This window comes from Podarcis erhardii (genome assembly GCF_964252035.2).
Source record: "Podarcis erhardii genome assembly, chromosome: 2".
Classification (NCBI taxonomy): Eukaryota; Metazoa; Chordata; class Lepidosauria; order Squamata; family Lacertidae; genus Podarcis; species Podarcis erhardii.
In genome coordinates, this window is record NC_138498.1 from 4987908 (window position 1) to 5007344 (window position 19437).

General features: G+C 48.4%; 2 protein-coding genes across 4 annotated transcripts in view; one reads left to right on the plus strand and one right to left on the minus strand.

The window, feature by feature from the left end:
• Window positions 1-327: 327 nt before the first annotated feature.
• Window positions 328-18810, minus strand: LOC309336239 (uncharacterized protein). Of its 3 annotated transcripts, none has more exons than XR_014153928.1 (4): window positions 16236-17416; window positions 15205-15365; window positions 806-885; window positions 328-657 (listed from the first exon to the last, which is right to left on the minus strand). XR_014153928.1 is itself a non-coding variant. In XM_081851898.1 (4 exons), the coding sequence occupies exons 1-4, from the start codon at window positions 18753-18755 to the stop codon at window positions 565-567; spliced, it is 345 nt and encodes a 114-aa protein (XP_081708024.1). In that variant the 5' UTR covers window positions 18756-18810; the 3' UTR covers window positions 328-564. The 3 variants fall into 3 exon arrangements, 2 of the variants coding, with proteins under 2 accessions (XP_081708024.1, XP_081708023.1); XM_081851898.1 differs by lacking the exon at window positions 16236-17416 and adding an exon at window positions 18745-18810; XM_081851897.1 differs by lacking the exon at window positions 16236-17416 and adding an exon at window positions 15740-15883.
• A 101-nt stretch (window positions 18811-18911) lies between these two features.
• PIP4K2C (phosphatidylinositol-5-phosphate 4-kinase type 2 gamma) overlaps window positions 18912-19437 on the plus strand; it is a 32118-nt gene continuing 31592 nt past the window's right edge. Inside the window, exon 1 of the mRNA XM_081851784.1 lies at window positions 18912-19099. Within this exon, the coding sequence (XP_081707910.1) occupies window positions 18971-19099 (129 nt within the window). The 5' untranslated portion in view covers window positions 18912-18970. The remainder of the gene's footprint in view (window positions 19100-19437) is intronic.

Here is a 19437-nt window from a genome sequence, read left to right on the forward strand (position 1 = left end):
TCAGCAGCAGAGGGTAACTGGCCAGGCAATGAATCTCACAATCCAGGAAATCGGTCAGCCGGCAGTCGTGGCATTCAGGGCTGCTCTCAATTTCCAGGGAAAGGCAGAGAAGAAAGCAGACAGACGGCATGTTTCTGGACACCAGAGAAAGTCAGCCACCTCCAGGGTCACAAGCAGCAAAACCAGTGGGGTGAGCCTTGCTGCTCAGCTCCTGAATGCTTAGGGACTTCTCTGTTGGGGCAGCTGGGTTGCTGCTGTCAGAAGGCTGCCCCTCATTCCAAGGGCACCATACCCAGGGAACCGCTGCAATCTCGCACCACCTGGAGATTGGGGTTACCCCCTAACCTACACCATCTGGCTAGTTCTCCTGCGTGTTTGCATTTGCCCAGGGAGTGGGCAGCAGGGAGAAGAGGACAGGCCTCCTGCCCCTCCCCTCGCATGGGAAAAGAGCCCCCCAGGGACAGTGCCCAGCTAGCAGCTGAGAAGGCCCCTACCGTGAGCTCAGCCTCCTCTTCTCACACAGCTTACCTGGATGACACGCCGCCGGAACGGAGCATCCCTCTGCTACTTCATTTTAAGAATCTCCAGGGCCCTGGCCTGCTGCAAGCTGCACTTCAGGATGGCCTGCCGGAGCTCCTCCCTTGCAGCCACACCAAACTGGGGGGGAGCAAGGAAGGAGGGGGGCAGGGGAGAGGAAACACGCCTGGTGAGAATCAGGAAACCAAGGGCCGAAGTCCACCGGAGACCCACAAGCAGCCCCCTCCCAGTTGCCGCCAGCCTCCCCGCCCTGTTCTGGGATCCTTACCTGGGAAAACAGCAGGTCCCTGATCTCCTCAATGAGAGGCCCTTTCCCCTGCAGATCCTTCACTTTCCCCAACAGAGGACCTAGGAGGAGAGGGAAGAAACACAGGAGGGGAGGTTGAGCAAGGCAATGGGAGTGGGGGAATAAAGAATAACCCCAGCAGGGACAGGAGGGGGATGGAGACGGCCGGCTCTTTTTTTAGTACTACTTTCTCAGTGCTGGAGAGACCAGGAATCTCATTTATTTATGTCATTTACACCCCACCTTATCCTCCAAGGAGCTTAAGAGGGTGTCCATGGATTCCCTCCTCATTTAATCCTCACAACCCTGTGAGGTAGGTTAGGCTTAGAGGCAGCAACTGGCTGCCACCTCCATCCTCCTCTGCCCAAGGCAGTGGATGCCTTTAAACAATCCCTGTTCCTGGGGGGGGGGCATTGTGCTTGCACTCCTGCCCTGCTGCTTGCTTTCAGGCCCCCCTGAAAACAGGCTGCAGGTCTAGCTGGGCCCCTTGGGCCTGACCTTGCGGCAGAGCTCTTTGGGTGCTGTGCTTCTATTTTTGTCCCTTCTCCCTCTGCTCCTGACCCACCCAAGAAGAAGCGGAGGCCTGGGCCAGCCACAGAATGGGCTGGGGGGGGGAGGAGCAGACTTACTATGGATCTTAAGGAGTTCTTGTAGATTGGGGACAGCTCTTCCTGTGATTGGAGTGTCGCCGGAAATCACCCCCCTCCATTGTCACGTGTACTGCACAAGCACCACACTCTCACACACACGCATCTTCCCCCCAACCCTAGAGCTGTCCCTTTAGAGGGCCACCTCTTAAAAGCCTTCCGTAAATAAGGAAGCGCTAGCCTGACAGCTTTCCGCTATAGCGCTCCGCATTGCCCTATCTTTATTACGAGTAGACCGGCCGCCTGAACTTTGGGTCAAACGGCGGCCGCCTCAGCCAATCAACATTGCCGAACAGCGCCCCTTGCGGCGGCCACACTGGTACTGCAGGCTGCAAGCGCTTTTCCTCACCTTTTGACAGCTCTCAATACAATGTTTCCGGGTTCAATGGACCGTGACTGATTTAATCAAAATGTAGCAAGCTACTTCCAAAAGGCGAAAGTACTTTGAACTTCAAGGACAATATTCTTTATAAATTCACCAAAAATCAGCCGTACATCGGATTTTCACCGGACCACTTTTATTTTGCTACATATTACAAGGACTATCAAAGGGGGGTGACCTGATGCAGGGCAACCATAATCCTTTGACCGAGCGGTCACGTACTCTGCGGCCCTTCCCAGCGGACGTGACAACCTTGATGGCCATCGTGATGGGCTCAGACAGAAGGCTATCGAGGACACAATAAACTGCACCCTTTAGTGTATTCCATGCGGACTCTCACAAAGGACTCTGACCGGATTCCCCTCAGGGGGCAGGAAACTTCGCCCTTCTCTTTTGTTCTTGTAAATGACTCATGTGGGGAGGGGAGAGGAGGCTCCGGCCAGGTGTCAGGACACTCGGATTACCTGTGTAGCCCCTCCTCGACTCCTCCTAATTTTAATGTAATCATGATGTAGATATGATGTAATTCTGGGGGTGTAGCTTGGGGAATTAGCAACTAATAAAAGTTAGGGTCTTCCTTTGTTCGGGGCTTCCATCTTGCTTCACCTCGTGGGCGGTGGGAGTCCTGTCGCGACAGTCTTTTCTTAAATAAAGACCGAGCCTACTGGCTGCTGTTTTGCTCTGAATTGCTCTGGTTGGTGTCTTCATTTGTCCAAGAGAGCTGTCAGGGAACTGCCATCGGAGAGACAGGTGGTGGACAGGCTCCAGAATAGGAGAGAATCTGCAGCAGAAGAGGGAACCAGCAGGGGGAGTGCAGGAGTCACAGCGGAGGGGAGGCTCTGGGATGCTTCCAGTGAGAGTAGTGGAGAGGTAACGGGACCCCCGTTGGGAACTCCCACCCTTCGCCGGAAACTGTCACGCAGAGAGTCACGAAAGCGCATGTCCGTCAAACAGCTTTTATGTTGGCGTAAATTCCGTAGACGCCCACTGTCAGATTCTACCAGCAACTGACGGAGTCATGCTTTGGAGGCTCCGTTAGTGCATCGGTTTGGATGACCAGCCAAACACCAGAGGGATCAAGCTTTTACGCACAAGCAGCTCATTATCCCATCACAGCAATCTGACAGTCTTTGAAAGCAGCTTGTGCAAGCAGAAGGCATCATGAGCGAACCAGCCGGAACCGGAGGAGCAGGAGCTGGAGCTGGAGCAGGTCCAAGCCTGGAAGAAAGGTACAGGGCGTTGGAGGTCCAGCTGGCGCTGCAAACGGCGAGGCTCGAGGAGGAGGGCTCAAGATGCAGATAAGGGGAAGACCACCCCACTTGCCAGACGGGTGCCTGGACTGGTGCAGAAATTTGGGGGGGATCCCCGGAACTATCAAGCCTTTAGGACAGAGATGCAATATGCTCTCAATCTACTGTTTGATGACTTCCCCGACGAGAACTCTAGAGTGGCGTACGTGATTGGCCATCTAGAGGGAGGGGCGAGGGACTGGATTCGTCCCCTGATGGCAGCCAATAATGAAATCTTAAAGGACACAATGAAGTTTTTCCGCGCCATGGACTTGATGTTTTCCAGCGAGATCGAGCAGGGAGTGGTGCGCAGGCAGTTAATGGCGTGTAAACAGGGGAGCCGATCTGTACATGAGTACTAGACTGAGTTCACCATGCTGATTCATAGACTTGGGTGGGACCTTGCTAGTGAACCTATTCAAATGCTGTTTGAAGAAGGTCTCTCTCCGGCAGTGAAAGATGAACTTTCCCGGGCGCCTAGGGCGGAGTCTATAGATCAGCTGACTAAATCAGCGCTGTCCATAGGAGCACGCCAGGAAGCTAGAGCTATGGAAAAGCGGGAAGGAAAGGGGGAACGTTGGAAGGACTTCCGCATTCCAGAGATTCCGGAGCAGCCTTTCCCGCCAGCAGAGCCGATGGAACTTGGAACAGCGCGCGCGCGCGCAGTTTCAAACACCAGTGAAGGGCGGAAGAAGGAGGGAAAGAGCGGCAAGAGATGCTATCTCTGCCAACAGCCAGGTCACTTTGCCAGAGTCTGTCCGCAAAGGAAGGAATGGCAAGGGATGGCGGGAACTGTTGGGGGGAAGGAGGAAGAAGAAATCACGGAGCAAGTAAAAGCCAACGCCTGGTTGCCAACATCAGGGCACAGCAGCCAGGCCAGGGAGTAATGAATGTGCCCACGCCGGAACCTCCAAGACCGGCGCTTGTGATAGAGGTGTTGCTGGAACTGGCAGACGGACACCCACTGAAGATAAAAGCGCTATTGGATTCAGGTAGCTCATGTAATTTCATGAGCAAAGAGTTTGCAGCTGAACACCAGATACAGACTATCCCATTGAGTAAGCCTTTGCAGGTTACCACGATTGATGGGAGGGAGCTGTTGGGAGGAGAAGTGAGCCAACAGACTGTACCAATGATAATGAGGGTGGCACGACACACCGAACTGATAGCGTTTAACGTAGCCACCTTGGGAGGAGCTCCTATTATCTTGGGTATGAGCTGGCTGGCGCTACACGATCCGCTAGTAGGCTGGCATCAGAGAGTGGTTTCCTTTGGATCAGCACATTGCCTAGAACACTGCAAGGAGGGAGAGGCTCAGGCAGGCGCCAGGGCCACTCTAGCAGGGATGGAAGTGATGGACAAGGGGAGGGTGCCACCACAATACGCTGACTTGATTGACGTATTCAGCGAAAAAGAAGCAGATAAACTGCCCCCGCACAGACCCTTTGATTGTCAAATTACCTTACTCCCAGGAGCACAATTGCCAGTGGGCAAGCTGTATGCAATGTCAGACAGTGAGATGCAGGAGTTAAGGGAGTTCATTGACAAGAATCTCAAGCGAGGTTTCATCAGAGAGTCACGAGCGGTGGGGGGCAGCCCAGTGTTCTTTGTGGACAAAAAAAACACGGGCAAGCCCAGGCTTGTATGTGATTTCAGGGCCCTAAATGCAGTGTCAGAACCAGTGACTTTCCCTATGCCTAGAATTGATGACATTCTAACACAGGTGAGAAAAGGGAAAATTTTTACCAAGCTGGACCTTAGGGGGGCATATAACTTGATACGTGTGAGAAAGGGGGATGAGTGGAAGACCACTATGTTCACCCCCTTGGGGGCCTTTGAGTACCTCATTATGCCTTTCGGATTACAAGCGGGCTCCGCCTGCTTTCAATCATTCATGAATCACGTCCTGGGGCCACTGCTCTACAAGAACTGCGTAGCGTTCTTAGATGACGTCCTGGTGTACTCAGACAATGAGGAGCAGCATGTGCGAGATGTAAGAGAGGTACTGAGCAAGCTGCGAGAAAACCGGCTGTGGGTGAAACTGGAGAAGTGTCAGTTTCATACCAAGGAGGTGGAATTCCTGGGGTACCGGTTGTCTGACAAGGGATTGGCCATGGATCCCAGCAAGGTTCAAGCGGTACTGGAATGGAAAACACCAAAGACCAAGAAGGACGTGCAAAGGTTCCTGGGCTTCGGAAACTTCTATAGGAAGTTCATCAAAAACTTTGCCCATTTAACAGCGCCCATCACGGATTGTCTTAGTAGCAAAAAGAAATTTGTTTGGACGGGAGAAGCGCAGAAGGCGTTCGAACGCTTAAAGCAGGCGTTTGCGTCGGAAGAGCAACTTTTGCACGTGGATCTACAACAACCAATGAGAGTGGAGACTGACGCGTCAGACCGAGCGGTGGGGGCCGTTCCTCTCCAGCCGGGAAAAGATACGTCTGAATGGAGACCGTGTGCATTCTTCTCGCGGAAGTTGAACAAATCTGAGAGGAACTACACAGTGTACGACCGAGAACTGCTCGCCATTCATGAAGCATTCCGGAAATGGCGGCACTTGCTGATTGGGGCGCAGCACAAGGTTCAAGTCCGAACTGACCACAAAAATCTGGAATACTGGAGAACAGCCCGAGTGCTGAACCAGAGACAAGTGCGATGGGCCCAGGAGTTCTCCAAATTCCACTTTGAGATTCGTTACGTGCCCGGCTCCGAGAACGTGAGGGCGGACGCTCTTTCCAGGAAACCTGAGTACTTAGAGGGGGAGGGAGCGCCTGAGGCAAGGCATGTAATCCCTGAAGACCGCTGGGTGTGTGGGGCGGCATTGGTGGGGCAGAGGGAACTGATAGAGGGTACTGAGAACGATGAATACGCCCAAGAGAAACTCAGAGAGCTCCGGAGGACAGAGGAGAACACAGGGGGGTTCGAAGAAAAGAACGGGGCGTTGTATTACAAAGGGGCACTGTACATACCCGACGGGGAACTGAGGGGCAGAGTACTCAAGCAGTTGCATGACAGCCCCACAGCGGGACATTTTGGACAGCACAAAACCATGTGGTTGGTTACCAGGGAGTTTTGGTGGCCCAAGGTGAGGGAGGACGTACGGGAATATGTCAGGGGTTGCGACAGGTGCCAGCGAGCGAAAGGAGAGAGGGTGGCACCAGCGGGGCTATTACAACCCTTACCCACGCCCGAAAGGCCATGGGAGGCAGTATCCATATATTTTATGACGGACCTGCCAAAATCCAAAGGCAAAACAGCTGTCATGGTGGTGGTAGATCAATTAACCAAGATGTGTCATTTTATAGCTTGTTCACATGCAGTCACAGCGGAGGAAACCGCCAAGTTGTTTGTAGAACATATTTTTAAGTTGCATGGCGCCCCCTTGAGGGTTTTGAGCGACAGAGGGAAACAATTTACTTCCAGGTTCTGGAGGAAACTTATGAGCTTACTGCACGTAGAACTCAATTTCTCAACTGCCCGGCACCCAGAAACCAATGGGCAAGCGGAAAGGGCAAATGGGATTTTACAACAATACCTGAGGTGTTATGTAAAAGACAGAGAAAATGATTGGGTGGATAAGTTACCTCTAGCAGAATTTGCCTACAACAACGCGGAGAACGTGTCCACAGGGATGAGTCCCTTTCTGGCAAATTATGGGTGTCACCCCCGGGCATTCCCAGGAGAGGGAGGGGAGAGGTGGAGCGTGCCGGCGGCGGAATATTTTTTTGAAGAGATGGAGGCGATCCACCGTCAGCTTCAACTTAACTTAGAGAAAGCCAAGGAAGAATATAAGAAGCAAGCAGACAGAAATAGGAGGGAAGGTGAAACTATAAGGGTGGGGGACCGGGTGTGGTTGTCCACCCAAGGGCTACCGTTCAAGGGCGGGAGTAAGAAATTGAGGCCCAAAAGATTGGGACCCTTTGAGGTCATACAGCAGGTCAACCCAGTGGCATTCAAACTCAGGCTGCCCAGTCACATGAAATTACACCCAGTATTTCACAGGTCATTACTGTCGCCATACCGAGAGGGACGTGAGTGGGGGGAGCGTGAGAGAGAGGCCACCCAAACGCCCGTGATAGAAGAGAGAGAGCGCGACATGAACGTGGCAGGAATCATTGATTCCAGGTGGAAGGGGAATCAGGTGGAATATCTGGTAGAATGGGAGGGGGAAGTAGAGTCGGAAAACACTTGGGTACCAGCAGAGGTAGTCAATGACGAGGTTTTAATAGAAACATTTCATCAGCGTTTCCCAAGAAAACCGCAACCCGTGGCACGATTTAGAAGGGAACACTTTGGGACCACCGATGAGGAAGGAGAGTTTGAAGGGTTCCCAGAGTCAGGGGTGGGTGAAGAAGCTGACTCCGACGAAGAAGAGGAAGACGGGGAGAGAGACGGTACGCCGTGGCTAGAAGTGTTAGAATCCTCGGACGATGAGGAAAGTTCCTTCAGGGGCTTTCCGCCCTCACCGCCAGTGGGAGAGGAGGCGGGAGGGGGTGAAGGGGGCCCTGGGGGGGAGGTGGATGTCAGGGAACTGCCATCGGAGAGACAGGTGGTGGACAGGCTCCAGGAGAATAGGAGAGAATCTGCAGCAGAAGAGGGAACCAGCAGGGGGAGTGCAGGAGTCACAGCGGAGGGGAGGCTCTGGGATGCTTCCAGTGAGAGTAGTGGAGTGGTAATGGGACCCCCGTTGGGAACTCCCACCCTTCGCCGGAAACTGTCACGCAGAGAGTCACGAAAGCGCATGTCCGTCAAACAGCTTTTATGTTGGTGTAAATTCCGTAGACGCCCACTGTCAGATTCTACCAGCGACTGACGGAGTCATGCTTTGGAGGCTCCGTTAGTGCATCGGTTTGGATGACCAGCCAAACCCCAGAGGGATCAAGCTTTTACGCACAAGCAGCTCATTATCCCATCACAAGAGCCCTCGGACTTTCCGGTAACAGGAGTTTATCCTGATACATCCACTGGTAAAACAGGACCACCAGAATTTTTATTTTTTATCTTTTAAATTTCTATACTGCTTTATATTTTTAATGAAAAACTTGGTTTACAGCCTCTTCAGTGGGGCTGGTGAGTGTGGGCCCAGCCCCCTGGGCCAGGTGGAAAGGGCCTTGAGGGGAGCAGTATGAATATGCAGTGAGTGCAGGTGGGAGGCCTCTGTCATAAACAGCTCTGTGCAAAGAGGGCAGAAGGGGAAGAAGGTTAGGTAGAGGCTGAAACCCAGCAAGGTGTGGAAAAGAGGCAGCTAAAGTGGGTTGTTCTTTCCAAAAAGACTTGGGCTCTGCCTGACAAGGAGAGATGGATCCTGCTCTCCTCCTGAACTGGGAGCAAAGCCAAAAGTGTGGCCATTGGTGGGGTCCTCCTTGGCCCAAAGTGACCTCCACACTGTCCAGCAGATGACTCTCCAGCACCTCAGGAAGGGGGGTCTCTCCTGACTTCCGGAGGCGGCGCGAAGGGTAATGGCTGCCCTTTCCTAACCGGGAAGGGAGCTCCGCTCGAAAACGGGTCGTCCGCTATGGCGAAGCGGAGACCCACAACGGAAAACCACAGGCGGCAGAAGCCTGCGGTCCTGGGACCCGGCGGGCGCCAGGAGCAGCCCCCAAAATGTTGAAGGAACCCCGTAAGGGGCTCCGGATCGTGGAGGAGGCTGCGGCGCTGAGGGTCGTTCCGCAATCGGCGGAGTGAAGCCGCGTAGCTGTTGCCGGTGAGCGCTGACCTTTCTTCCTGGATTTGGCACTTTGGAAAGCAGCAACCCGTGAGTAATAAGGACTTTTAAACAATTTAAAGATCAAAAGCTGCAGAATTTGGCTGAAAGCGGAGGACGAAAAAAAAAGGAAGTCCGTCTTCCGCTGTCACTAAACTTCAAAGCAAAGAGCAGGAGGAGTGGAGGCAGTGAATGAACTTTTAACAAATTGGATCTGAGCATTCATTGAATCTTTTTTAATGCAGAAAAAGACTGTAAGCATTGGATTTATGTTTTGATTTGGATGGTGGAATCTTCCTCTGTTGAACTTACAATTTAAAGAAGAAATCCAGGTACTGGAACTGCCTGGTAACAGTAGCAGTCAGTCTGCAGACTTAAATACTTTGAAACATAAACTGGGAAAAAATCTGAGGGGTTTGGACTTTGTTACTTTGAAACACCATTAGAAGTACCAGCAAGCACTGTTTGAGACATTGTGTTTTTGTAACACCAACTCTGCTGAAAATCTAACATTTGAAGGTTTTCGGACATTAATTTTATTTTCTCTGTGAATTGCACTAACTGATTCCTTCCTGAAAGACATTTTAAGCTCCCCCTAGAGGCTTTTGGACTTTACAGCAGTGACATTGTTTTACTTTCCATTTCCCAGCCTCCTGGCTGACTGTTACCATCTGGGCCGTCTCTTTCTCATGGGAACAACTCAGCCTGACCTTGACTTTTAGATAAATTTGGAATGAGTGGCGCAAAGAAAAAGGAGTCTAAAGAAAAAGAACAAAGACCAAGAACTAGACAAACAACCTTAGCCTCAACTTTACAGCAACGCAGATCGTCTGTGCCTATTTTGCTTTCTGAGGAAGAAACCGCTTCACTGCCACGTGCAGGGGAAGGAGAAACAGAGGAATTACAACTGGAAGATATGGCCTCAGGAACAGCTGCTTCTATCTTAGAAAAAATCTATGAAAAATTGGAATCTTTGGACAAGAAAGTGGAATCTTTGGATAAAAAGGCCGATGAACAAACATTTAAAATAGATCAAAACACAGAAAGTTTAAATAGACTAACTGGACAAGTGGCACAGAACGCCCAAACAATTGCAGAATTGAAGGAGGCTACAGGGGAGAACAGGAAATTGGCTGAAGACACTAGCCAAAGACTTGGAAAGTTAGAAAAAGAGGTGAGACCACTCAACAAACAAGTAGGTGAACATCAGACCTACCTTTCGATGATTGAATTGAAAAATAGGGAGACTAATTTAAGGATAAGGTTGGTACCGGAAGTGGAAGAAGATAACTTGGCTGAGTTTCTGACCAAAATATTTTCCAAGCACTGGAATTTAGAGGAGAAAGACTTCAAGATTATATCAGCTTTCAGACTCGGAAGATTGACAAAAAAAGACAAACCCAGAGACTGCTTGATAACACTGAGATCAAAGGAGGAGAGGGACAAGATTTTGGGCCTACACTACGGGAAGTCACTGGACATTTTGGACAAAAGGATTGAAATTTACAAGGATATTCCTAAACAGCTTTTGGATCTGAGATCTGAATATTTGGAACTAGCAAGACTGCTGAGGAGCAACTCCATCATTTTTAGGTGGGACTTTCCGCAAGGACTATCTTTTACTTTTAGAGGGAGGAAGAATAAAATTAGAACACTGGAAGACAGAGATAAGTTTCTGAACCAGCACGGAGAAGACCTTCATAAAGGACTTGGATTACCTTCGGGGCCTGGAGCACCAGAGGCACCTGCACCCTTGGATCCTGAAGATCCAGCGAACAAGGTACCACCCCCAGAAAAATAACCAGATTTATTCAGGATGTCTCTGCAACTTTTGAGCTGGAATATAAATGGCTGTAACATTCCGGAAAAAAGGAGGAAAATTTTTCATATATTAAAAAAGGAACAATTGGACATTATCTGTCTGCAAGAAACACATGTGACTAGGCTCCACAGAAAAGTGTTGATAAACAAAAGACTTGGCCAGGAATTTATATCTTCAGATGTAGTGAAGAAGAGAGGGGTGGTGATATATGCAAAAGAGAGCCTTTCACCTAAATTTCTATTCAAAGATGAACATGGCAGAATTTTGGCAATTGAAATACAACATCAAGGAGAAAAAATTTTGTTATTAGGAATTTATGCACCAAATGATGGGAAATCGGAATTCTATAAGAAGTTGCATGAGAGCATGCTGGAATATCTGGACTACGATAACATCATTATGATGGGAGATATGAATGGGATTGTATCAACTAACATGGATAAGTCACAAAGCCAAAAAGTTACTAAAGATGGCAGACTACCAAAGACTTTTTTCGAAATGACAGACAATATGGACTGGATTGATATATGGAGAACCAAGAACCCCCTGGGAAAAGAAGGAACATTCTTCTCTGAAGCCCAGCTGACTTGGACAAGAATCGACCAAATATGGATTACTAGAGGTCTGGCACCTAAGGTCAGGAAAGTGGAAATCTGCCCAAAGACCTGCTCCGACCATAACGCTTTGAAAATGGATATGACACTATTACCAACTGGCTCCTTTAGATGGAAGATGAATGACAACTTGTTCAGAGATCAGGATATCATTAAGAAGGCCCAAAAAGTTTTAAAGGACTATTTTGAGATAAATTTGAACACTTCGGTGGAAAAGAGAATAATTTGGGACGCAAGCAAAGCCGTGATGAGAGGGTTCTTGATACAACAGAATGCTATAAAGAAAAGAACACAAAATGAAAAGAAAGAAAAGATTTTGGAGAAAATTAAAGAATTAGAGAAGAAGTTAAGAATAAATACGAAATCACAGCTGATTTTGAGAGAAATTAAACTTCATCAGGCACAATATTCTAAACTGATAAACCAGGAAATAGAATGGAAGATTAAATCAATGAAACAAAAAACGTTTGAATCGGCAAATAAATGTGGGAAACTGCTGGCCTGGCAGTTGAAGAAGAGACAAAAGTTGAATATAGTAACAAATTTGGAAATTGAAGGAATAAATATTCAGAACCCTGTGGAGATTAGAAAGTGTTTCCAGAAATATTTTAAAAAACTATATACTCAAGGGCCGCAAAATGAGGCTGAGATTGTACAATTTTTGGAAAAAAATGGACTTAAAAAACTGTCACAAGAAAACAGACTACTCCTGAACAGCAAAATAACATGACAAGAGATCGAACGTGCCATTCAGAACATGAAATTGGGCAAATCTCCAGGGCCAGATGGCTTGACCTCCAAGTACTATAAGATATTAAGTGACTATTTGATTCAACCATTGTTGGAGGTTAGCAATGAAATTATGGAGGGAAAGAAGGCGCCGGAATCGTGGAAGGAAGCTTTTATCACATTGATACCCAAATCAGAAACTGAAAAGACACAACTCAAGAACTATCGCCCCATCTCCCTTTTAAATGTGGATTATAAAATATTTGCTGATGTTTTGGCAGGCAGACTCAAAAGAGTTTTAAATGAAGTAATACATAAAGATCAGGCTGGCTTTCTCCCAGGTAGACACATGTTTGCTAATACAAGGAACATTATTGACATTTTGGAACTTTTGCAGACAGATATAAACACTAAAGCAGTGCTAATCTTTATAGACGCGGAGAAGGCCTTTGACAACATCTCCTGGAAATTCATGAAGGGAAATTTAAAAGAAATGGGAGTGGGGCGGGGTTTTGAAAATGGGATTGATGCGATATATTCAGAACAAAAGGCAAAATTGATAGTTAACAATGTGGTAACAGAGGAGTTTAGAATTGAAAAAGGAACACGACAAGGCTGCCCGATCTCTCCTCTGTTATTTATCTCAGTTTTGGAGGTGCTCTTGAATTTGATTAGAGGGGACCGGTTGGTGCAAGGGATTCAGGTCGGAGCGAAACAATATAAACTTAAAGCCTTTGCAGATGACCTAGTTTTGACATTGCAGGAGCCAGAATCTAGTACGAAAAGAGTATTACAATTGATTCATGATTTTGGTCGGGTGGCGGGATTTAAGCTAAATAAACAGAAAACAAAGGTGTTGGGAAAAAATTTGACAGATACAGAGTCAGAACGGTTTCAGAGAGAAACAGAATTATCATTGGTCAAAAAGGTAAAGTACCTAGGGGTAAATATAACAGCAAAAAATCTGAGTCTATTTAAGGATAATTATGAAAAATGCTGGTCTGAAATCAAGAGAGACTTGGACAGTTGGACAAAATTGAAGCTTTCTTTGTTAGGCCGAATTGCAGCTATTAAGATGAATGTATTGCCAAAGATGCTATTTTTGTTCCAAACGTTGCAAATTGTGGACAAAACGGAGTGCTTCCGGAAGTGGCAGAGAGATATTTCCAAATTTGTCTGGCAGGGCAAAAAGCCCAGAATCAAGTTTAAGATATTAACCGATGCGAAAGAAAGAGGGGGCTTTGCCCTGCCAGACTTAAGGTTGTACTATGAAGCCGCAGCCTTCTGCTGGCTAAAAGACTGGCTACTTCTCGAAGACACTGACGTGCTGGATTTGGAAGGTTTTAACAATGCTTTTGGTTGGCATGCATACTTATGGTATGACAAAGTTAAGATCAATAAGGCCTTTAAGAACCATATTGTCAGGAAAGCAGTATTTAATGTCTGGACAAAATACAAAGACGTATTGGAAAATAAAACTCCAAGGTGGCTTTCACCTCTGGAAGCTAAGGCCCGAAAAAGACCCAATATGGAAGCCGACTGGCCAAAATATTGGGAAATATTAGAAAAAGATGGAAATAATTGGAAATTGCAGAGTTTGGAGAAAATGAAGGATAAAGTGCGAGACTGGTTACATTACGCTCAGATTAAAGAAGTGTTTAAAAATGACAAAAAGTTAGGGTTCCAGGTGGAGAAATCGAAGTTGGAAACAGAGCTGTTAGAACCTAAGACTAAGGTACTTTCAAGAATGTATAACTTGCTGTTGAAATGGAATACACAAGACGAAATGGTCAAATCGGCTATGATAAAATGGGCACAGGATATTGGGCATAACATTATGTTTGAGGACTGGGAAAGGTTGTGGACCACTGGGCTGAACTTTACTGCATGTAATGCTTTAAAGGAAAATGTAATGAAAATGATATACAGATGGTACATGACCCCAGTTAAACTTGCCAAAATATACCATTTGTCTGATAATAAATGTTGGAAATGTAAAGAAAATGAAGGAACATTCTTTCACCTCTGGTGGACCTGCCCTAAAGTGAAGGTCTTCTGGGAAATGATATATAATGAGCTGAAAAAGGTATTTAAGTATACCTTCACTAAGAAACCAGAGGCCTTCCTTCTGGGTATTGTCGGCCAGAAGGTGTTAAAGAAGGATAGAACATTCTTTATGTATGCAACAACGGCAGCAAGGATACTCATCGCTAAGAACTGGAAAACTCAAGATCTACCCACACTGGAAGAATGGCAGATGCAGCTGATGGACTATATGCAACTGGCGGAGATGACTGGCAGAATTCGAGACCTGGGAGAAGAAAGGATTGAAGAAGATTGGAAGAAATTTAAGATTTATCTACAAAAATATTGTGATTTAGAGGAATGTTAATAAGGATGCTTGGTTATAAATAATTGGCCATCACTAAATTGGATCGGAAATTGACGATAAATGAGATTAAGAGAAACAAAAATTTGTTGGAGAATTGTTACACTATATTGAATTGAGCGGTTATAAATTTGCAAATAAGATGATAATTTGCTTGAAAAAATTTATTAACGATGTAAGTGGGAGCGGGAGACGTGAGGAAGTCCAAAGAAGTTATGAAATTTTGTTAAAACAAAGCAATGCTGTTTATTATCTTTGTATTTCTTTTATAAAAAACCCTAATAAATATTTTATAAAAAAAAAAGGAAGGGGGGTCTCTCCTTCCCAGGCCTTCCTGGAGATGCTACTGCACTTGGGGCGCATGCAGGCAAGGCCAGGGCTGCACCGCTGAGCTGTGGCCATTTGCCAGCCTGGACACCAGGAAGCACCCAATAGCTCTGGTGGTTTTAGGGTGGCATGGCCGGTGTCGCCGCACTGCAGGGGCTGCCGAAACAATGCTGTAGAACAGAGCGCAAAAGGCGGCAGTGGGCTGGGGGAGGGGAGGAGTTGCACAGGGTGGCACTGGAATTTGAGAGCCCCAAGGTCAACCACTGCCATTCTGGGTCTTGTTTGGAGAAAAATTCTCTCCTAGCCATTTTCGAGAGCTCAAAAGTTCCAGGCTCCCCTTGGGAGGGAGAAGGACCCACTTCCCAGCAGATCTCCCAGGCACGCTCTCCCACCCTATGCTTTAAGAAAGTGAAGATCCCCCTTGCCCAACATTTCTGAGGGAGACCTGAGGAAAGCGCCACAGAAAGACCCTCCTCACCATGGATGGCTTCTTGGCGGAGGGCCTCCCGTGCCGGAAGAGAAGCAGCAATCTCTTGGCCAACTGTCTCTCTCCATAGGCTTTCATTGCAGAATTCTTCTTCCAGCTGCGAGGGGAGGGAGGGCTCTGCCTTGGCTCTCAGGTCGGAGACTCTGGCTCTTCTGTGGAAGAAGGGAGAAGCAGGGGTCTCAAGTCTGTGCTATAGGTCTCCAGCCCTTGTTCAGGGCCAAAATAAACCTCTGTCCAGTCACCCAGTGTTACGATGCTAAATTACCCTGATGTCTTCTACATCAAGCCTCCCCAAACCTGGTTCCCTCCAGATGTTGCTACTGGACTCCAACTGTTGCAATTTGGATGGTGACAAAAATGAAAACTCAGAAAATTCATCTGAAAACTCCTTGGGGAAATTGCTGTCTCATGTAACACACAGCATGGGGGTTAGAAAGGTCAAATAACCAAGGAGCATCTTTAAAAACTAGGCATGTGGCGGGGGCACAAATCTTCAGGATGCCTCCCCTCTTTTCCATGACTTTACCTTCTATGCCACCAGCGGCACATTATGCAAAAGATCTTCAGAACCAAAAAGGCCCAGAAAGTCAGTCAAACAGCTGTCAAGACAGCAAAAGAAGAAGAATGGATGCTTTATGGGCGGCTGACTTATCCAACTGGCTTTCAACTGACTCAGGGATCCTTTTAAACAACTCACCTGGTCTCCTAGGAAACCAAACATTCTGAAAGATTTCACAGCTGGTTGTGAGGTCAGAGCTTGAACAAGGACTGGAGCCAATGGGCTCTGGGCTCCAGGAACATTCTAACTGCCAGGCCCATGTCACCACTGGGCAACTTCAGGCAGCTGCCAAGCGTGTGGCCCACCCCTGCATTTAGCCCCAAGCAGAAGGCTCAGGAAGCTAGATCTAGGCTCCCCTTAAGAGTTTCCCCCAATTCTCCCAGCTTTGCATCCCTCTGGATAATCAAGAAAATAAGGCAGGCCATGGCTGTGGTCCAGTTTCTGTCCCCTCCTTAAAACTCACCTGTTTTCCCAGGTGTTGGCTGGCTAGTGGTTCATCATTAGGTCACGGTGTATTATAGGTTCCAGTGGGCTGAATCTTCTTTAAAAAAAATTGTTTTTGGGGGTGGGCGCTTCATTGTATTATAAAGCCACCTTCTCTGTCTGCCTAGGTCAGGGGTCAGCAAACTTTTTCAGCAGGGGGCCAGTCTACTGTCCTTCAGACCTTGTGGGGGAGCCGGACTATATTTTGGGGAAAAAATAATGAACGAATTCCTATGCCCCACAAATAACCCAGAGATGCATTTTAAATAAAAGGACACATTCTACTCATGTAAAAACACGCTGATTCCCGGACCGTCCGCGGGCCGGAGTGAGAAGGTGATTGGGCTGCATCCGGCCCCTGGGCCTTAGTTTGCCTACCCATAGCCTAGGTGCTCACCCACATTTGCCGCCTCTAGGCATCTTTTTAAAATATGTTTGTGCACCTAGAGGCCTTTCTTGGTGCTTTATTGTATTATTACATGAAAACTCTACATCTTCTCCAAGGAACTCAAAGTGGTGCACAAGATGCAATTCCTCTCTCCAAATTATCCTCACAGTAACCCTGTGAGGTAGGCTAGGCTGAGAGCCCAAAACCTGGTCCAAGCTCACCCAGGGAGCTTGATAGCCAAGAGGGGACTTGAACCCTGGACACCTGGGTCCTAGTCTGGTCTGGACACCACAGTATATTAACAACTTGGATGGCTTTAAAGGAGGATCAGACAGCGATGGAGAAGACAAACAATGGCTACTAGCCGTGGTTGCAATACTTTGCCTTCACAACCACAATTAGTAACACTTTGGAACAGGGCCGACCCAATACATTTTGGCTGAGGAGGGGGGATTTTTCGTTCTGCCACTCTGGAAGTTGTCTTAAATCTTGTTAGTTCCTTTCCTTCCCCAACAGCACCTTCCTGGCAGCAACGCTGGCTTAGAAAATAGAGAGCGGAGGGACCTGCCCCCTGGCCTACCTCACAGGGTTGTTGTGAGGAAAACGTAACGAAACAATACCAGCCATCCAAAACCTACCAAAACCAACCATCTAATCTGAGACAGGGAGAGCAGGACTGTAATGCGTGGACTCGGAAGTAGGCTCCCGCCCAGCGCTTACGGAGCGTGCAGCCGTCTCCCTCAGTGGAGCCAACCGCCCGCCTGCCCTGGCTCCACGCCCCTCAGGAATGGGTGCAAAGGCTGGGCAGGTGGGCGCTGGTCCGGCCTTGCATGGGAAGCGAGGTGCAGCTCGTGGGCCTGCAAGTAGATATATGACGGGTAGGCAAACTAAGGCCCAGGGGCCGGATCTGGCCCAATCACCTTCTCAATCTGGCCCGCAGACGGTCCGGGAATCAGCGTGTTTTTACATGAGTAGAATGTGTGCTTTTATCTAAAATGCATCTCTGGGTTATTTGTGGGGCAGAGGAATTCGTTTCCCCCCCCCCCGCTCCAAAATACAGTCTGGCCCCCCACTTTTCTGAGGAAAAGTGGACCGGCCCCCTGCTGAAAAAGTTTGCTGACCCCTGAGCTATGTGATAGCCAAGGGCTGCCCCGTGGAGGATGGAGCGTGCTTGTTTTCTCCTGCTACGAAGGGCAGGACTCAAACCCACGGCTTCAAGTTACAAGAAAGGAAATTCCGACTAAATACAGTATCAGGAAAAACTTTCTGTCCCGGACAACACCATTACTGGCCCCAACAACATCACACATACCATCTCGGGACTATTTAATTGCTCATCGTCTAACATTGTGTATGCCATAAAATGCCAACAGTGTCCTTCAGCTCTCTATATTGGACAAACAGGCCAGACCTTACGCCAAAGAATAAACGGACATAAATCGGACATCAGGAATCACAAGACAGAGAAACCAGTAGGAGAACATTTCAATCTCCCAGGACATTCTATACAAGATCTCAAAGTAGCTGTTTTACTACAAAGGAATTTCAGAAATAGACTGGAAAGAGAAGCTGCTGAATTACAACTTATCACCAAACTCAAAACAATGGAGAAACCTGGTCTGAACAAAGACCTTGGATTCTTATCTCATTATACATGACAAAGCCATTTTTCACCTTTTCACCCCTTGCTTTTTCCTGTAAGACCTATTGCAGTCGTTAAGAGTCGTCAACAGGCTCATCACAGCTATCTGCCAATCACCCATTCCCACCACCCTTCTGAGTAATACCCCTCCCCACCTTCTCACTATATAGAAGGGTCTGGAAACTTCTGTTTCAGTGTATCTGAAGAAGTGTGCATGCACACGAAAGCTCATACCAAGAACTGACTTAGTTGGTCTTTAAGGTGCTACTGGAAGGAATTTGTTTTGTTTTGACTATGGCAGACCAACACGGCTACCTATCTGTTTCTGTCTCTAGGCACTGTTCGGCAGCAGAACAGATTCCTGGGAAGGTGGTGGGCTCTCCTCCCTTGGAGGTTTTTCAGCAGAGCCTGGATGGCCACCTGCCCTAGTTGCATCTATAATGAACTCCATCATTCTACCTATGATTCATCTGTTACCGGAAGTGCAGGTCATCCTCCCTCTGTGCGTCACTCCGCGCTTTTCCTCTCTGCCCCGGCCGACTTCCTCCCCGCCCTCCCTTTGGGTCACGTGACGGCGGCATCAGCTGATCGCCGCTTCCGTTGCCGGCGGCGAGGCTGAGCGAGCGAGCGGCGGGCCGGGCGGCTGAGCGGGCGAGGCGGGCAGCGGCGGCGGCGGCGCCCGGGGATGGCAGCCTCGGTGGGGCCGGGGACCCGCACCAAGACCAAGAAGAAGCACTTCGTGCCGCAGCGTGTGAAGGTGCTGCGGTCAGCCGACCCTCTGCTGGGCGTGCTGGGCTGGGGGATCAACCACCAGGTAACGCCTCCCGCCCGGTCAGACCCCAGATTGGGGTGGCTCAGTGGGTAGAGCGTGGGACTCATCATTCAGGGTCGTGAGTTCGAGCCCCACGCTGGGTGAAAGATTCCTGCATTGCAAGGGGTTGGGCTGGATGACCGTCGGAATCCCTTCCAGTTCTACCCTTGACCCATGTATGTGGGATGTGGCGGGCAGCTAATGAGTTGGGGTGGGGCGAGATCTACTCCTGGTAGGTGGGAGAAGGAAGGAAGGTTCTTGTTTAGGATCCGTTCACAAAACTGTCCTGAATTGCAATAATTTAGCATTTTTCTATTGCGATCCACCATGGGATCTTTGGA

Excerpts from the sequence above, each read along its gene's own strand:
- LOC309336239 (XM_081851897.1), bottom strand. The coding sequence starts at position 15,762 with ATGTGCCGCTGGTGGCATAGAAG. Across the intron at positions 886-15,204 it reads CCGCCAAGAAGCCATCCATG|GTCCTCTGTTGGGGAAAGTG; the intron begins GTGAGGAGGGTC and ends CTCTCCTCCTAG. Across the intron at positions 658-805 it reads GGGACCTGCTGTTTTCCCAG|TTTGGTGTGGCTGCAAGGGA; the intron begins GTAAGGATCCCA and ends GCTCCCCCCCAG.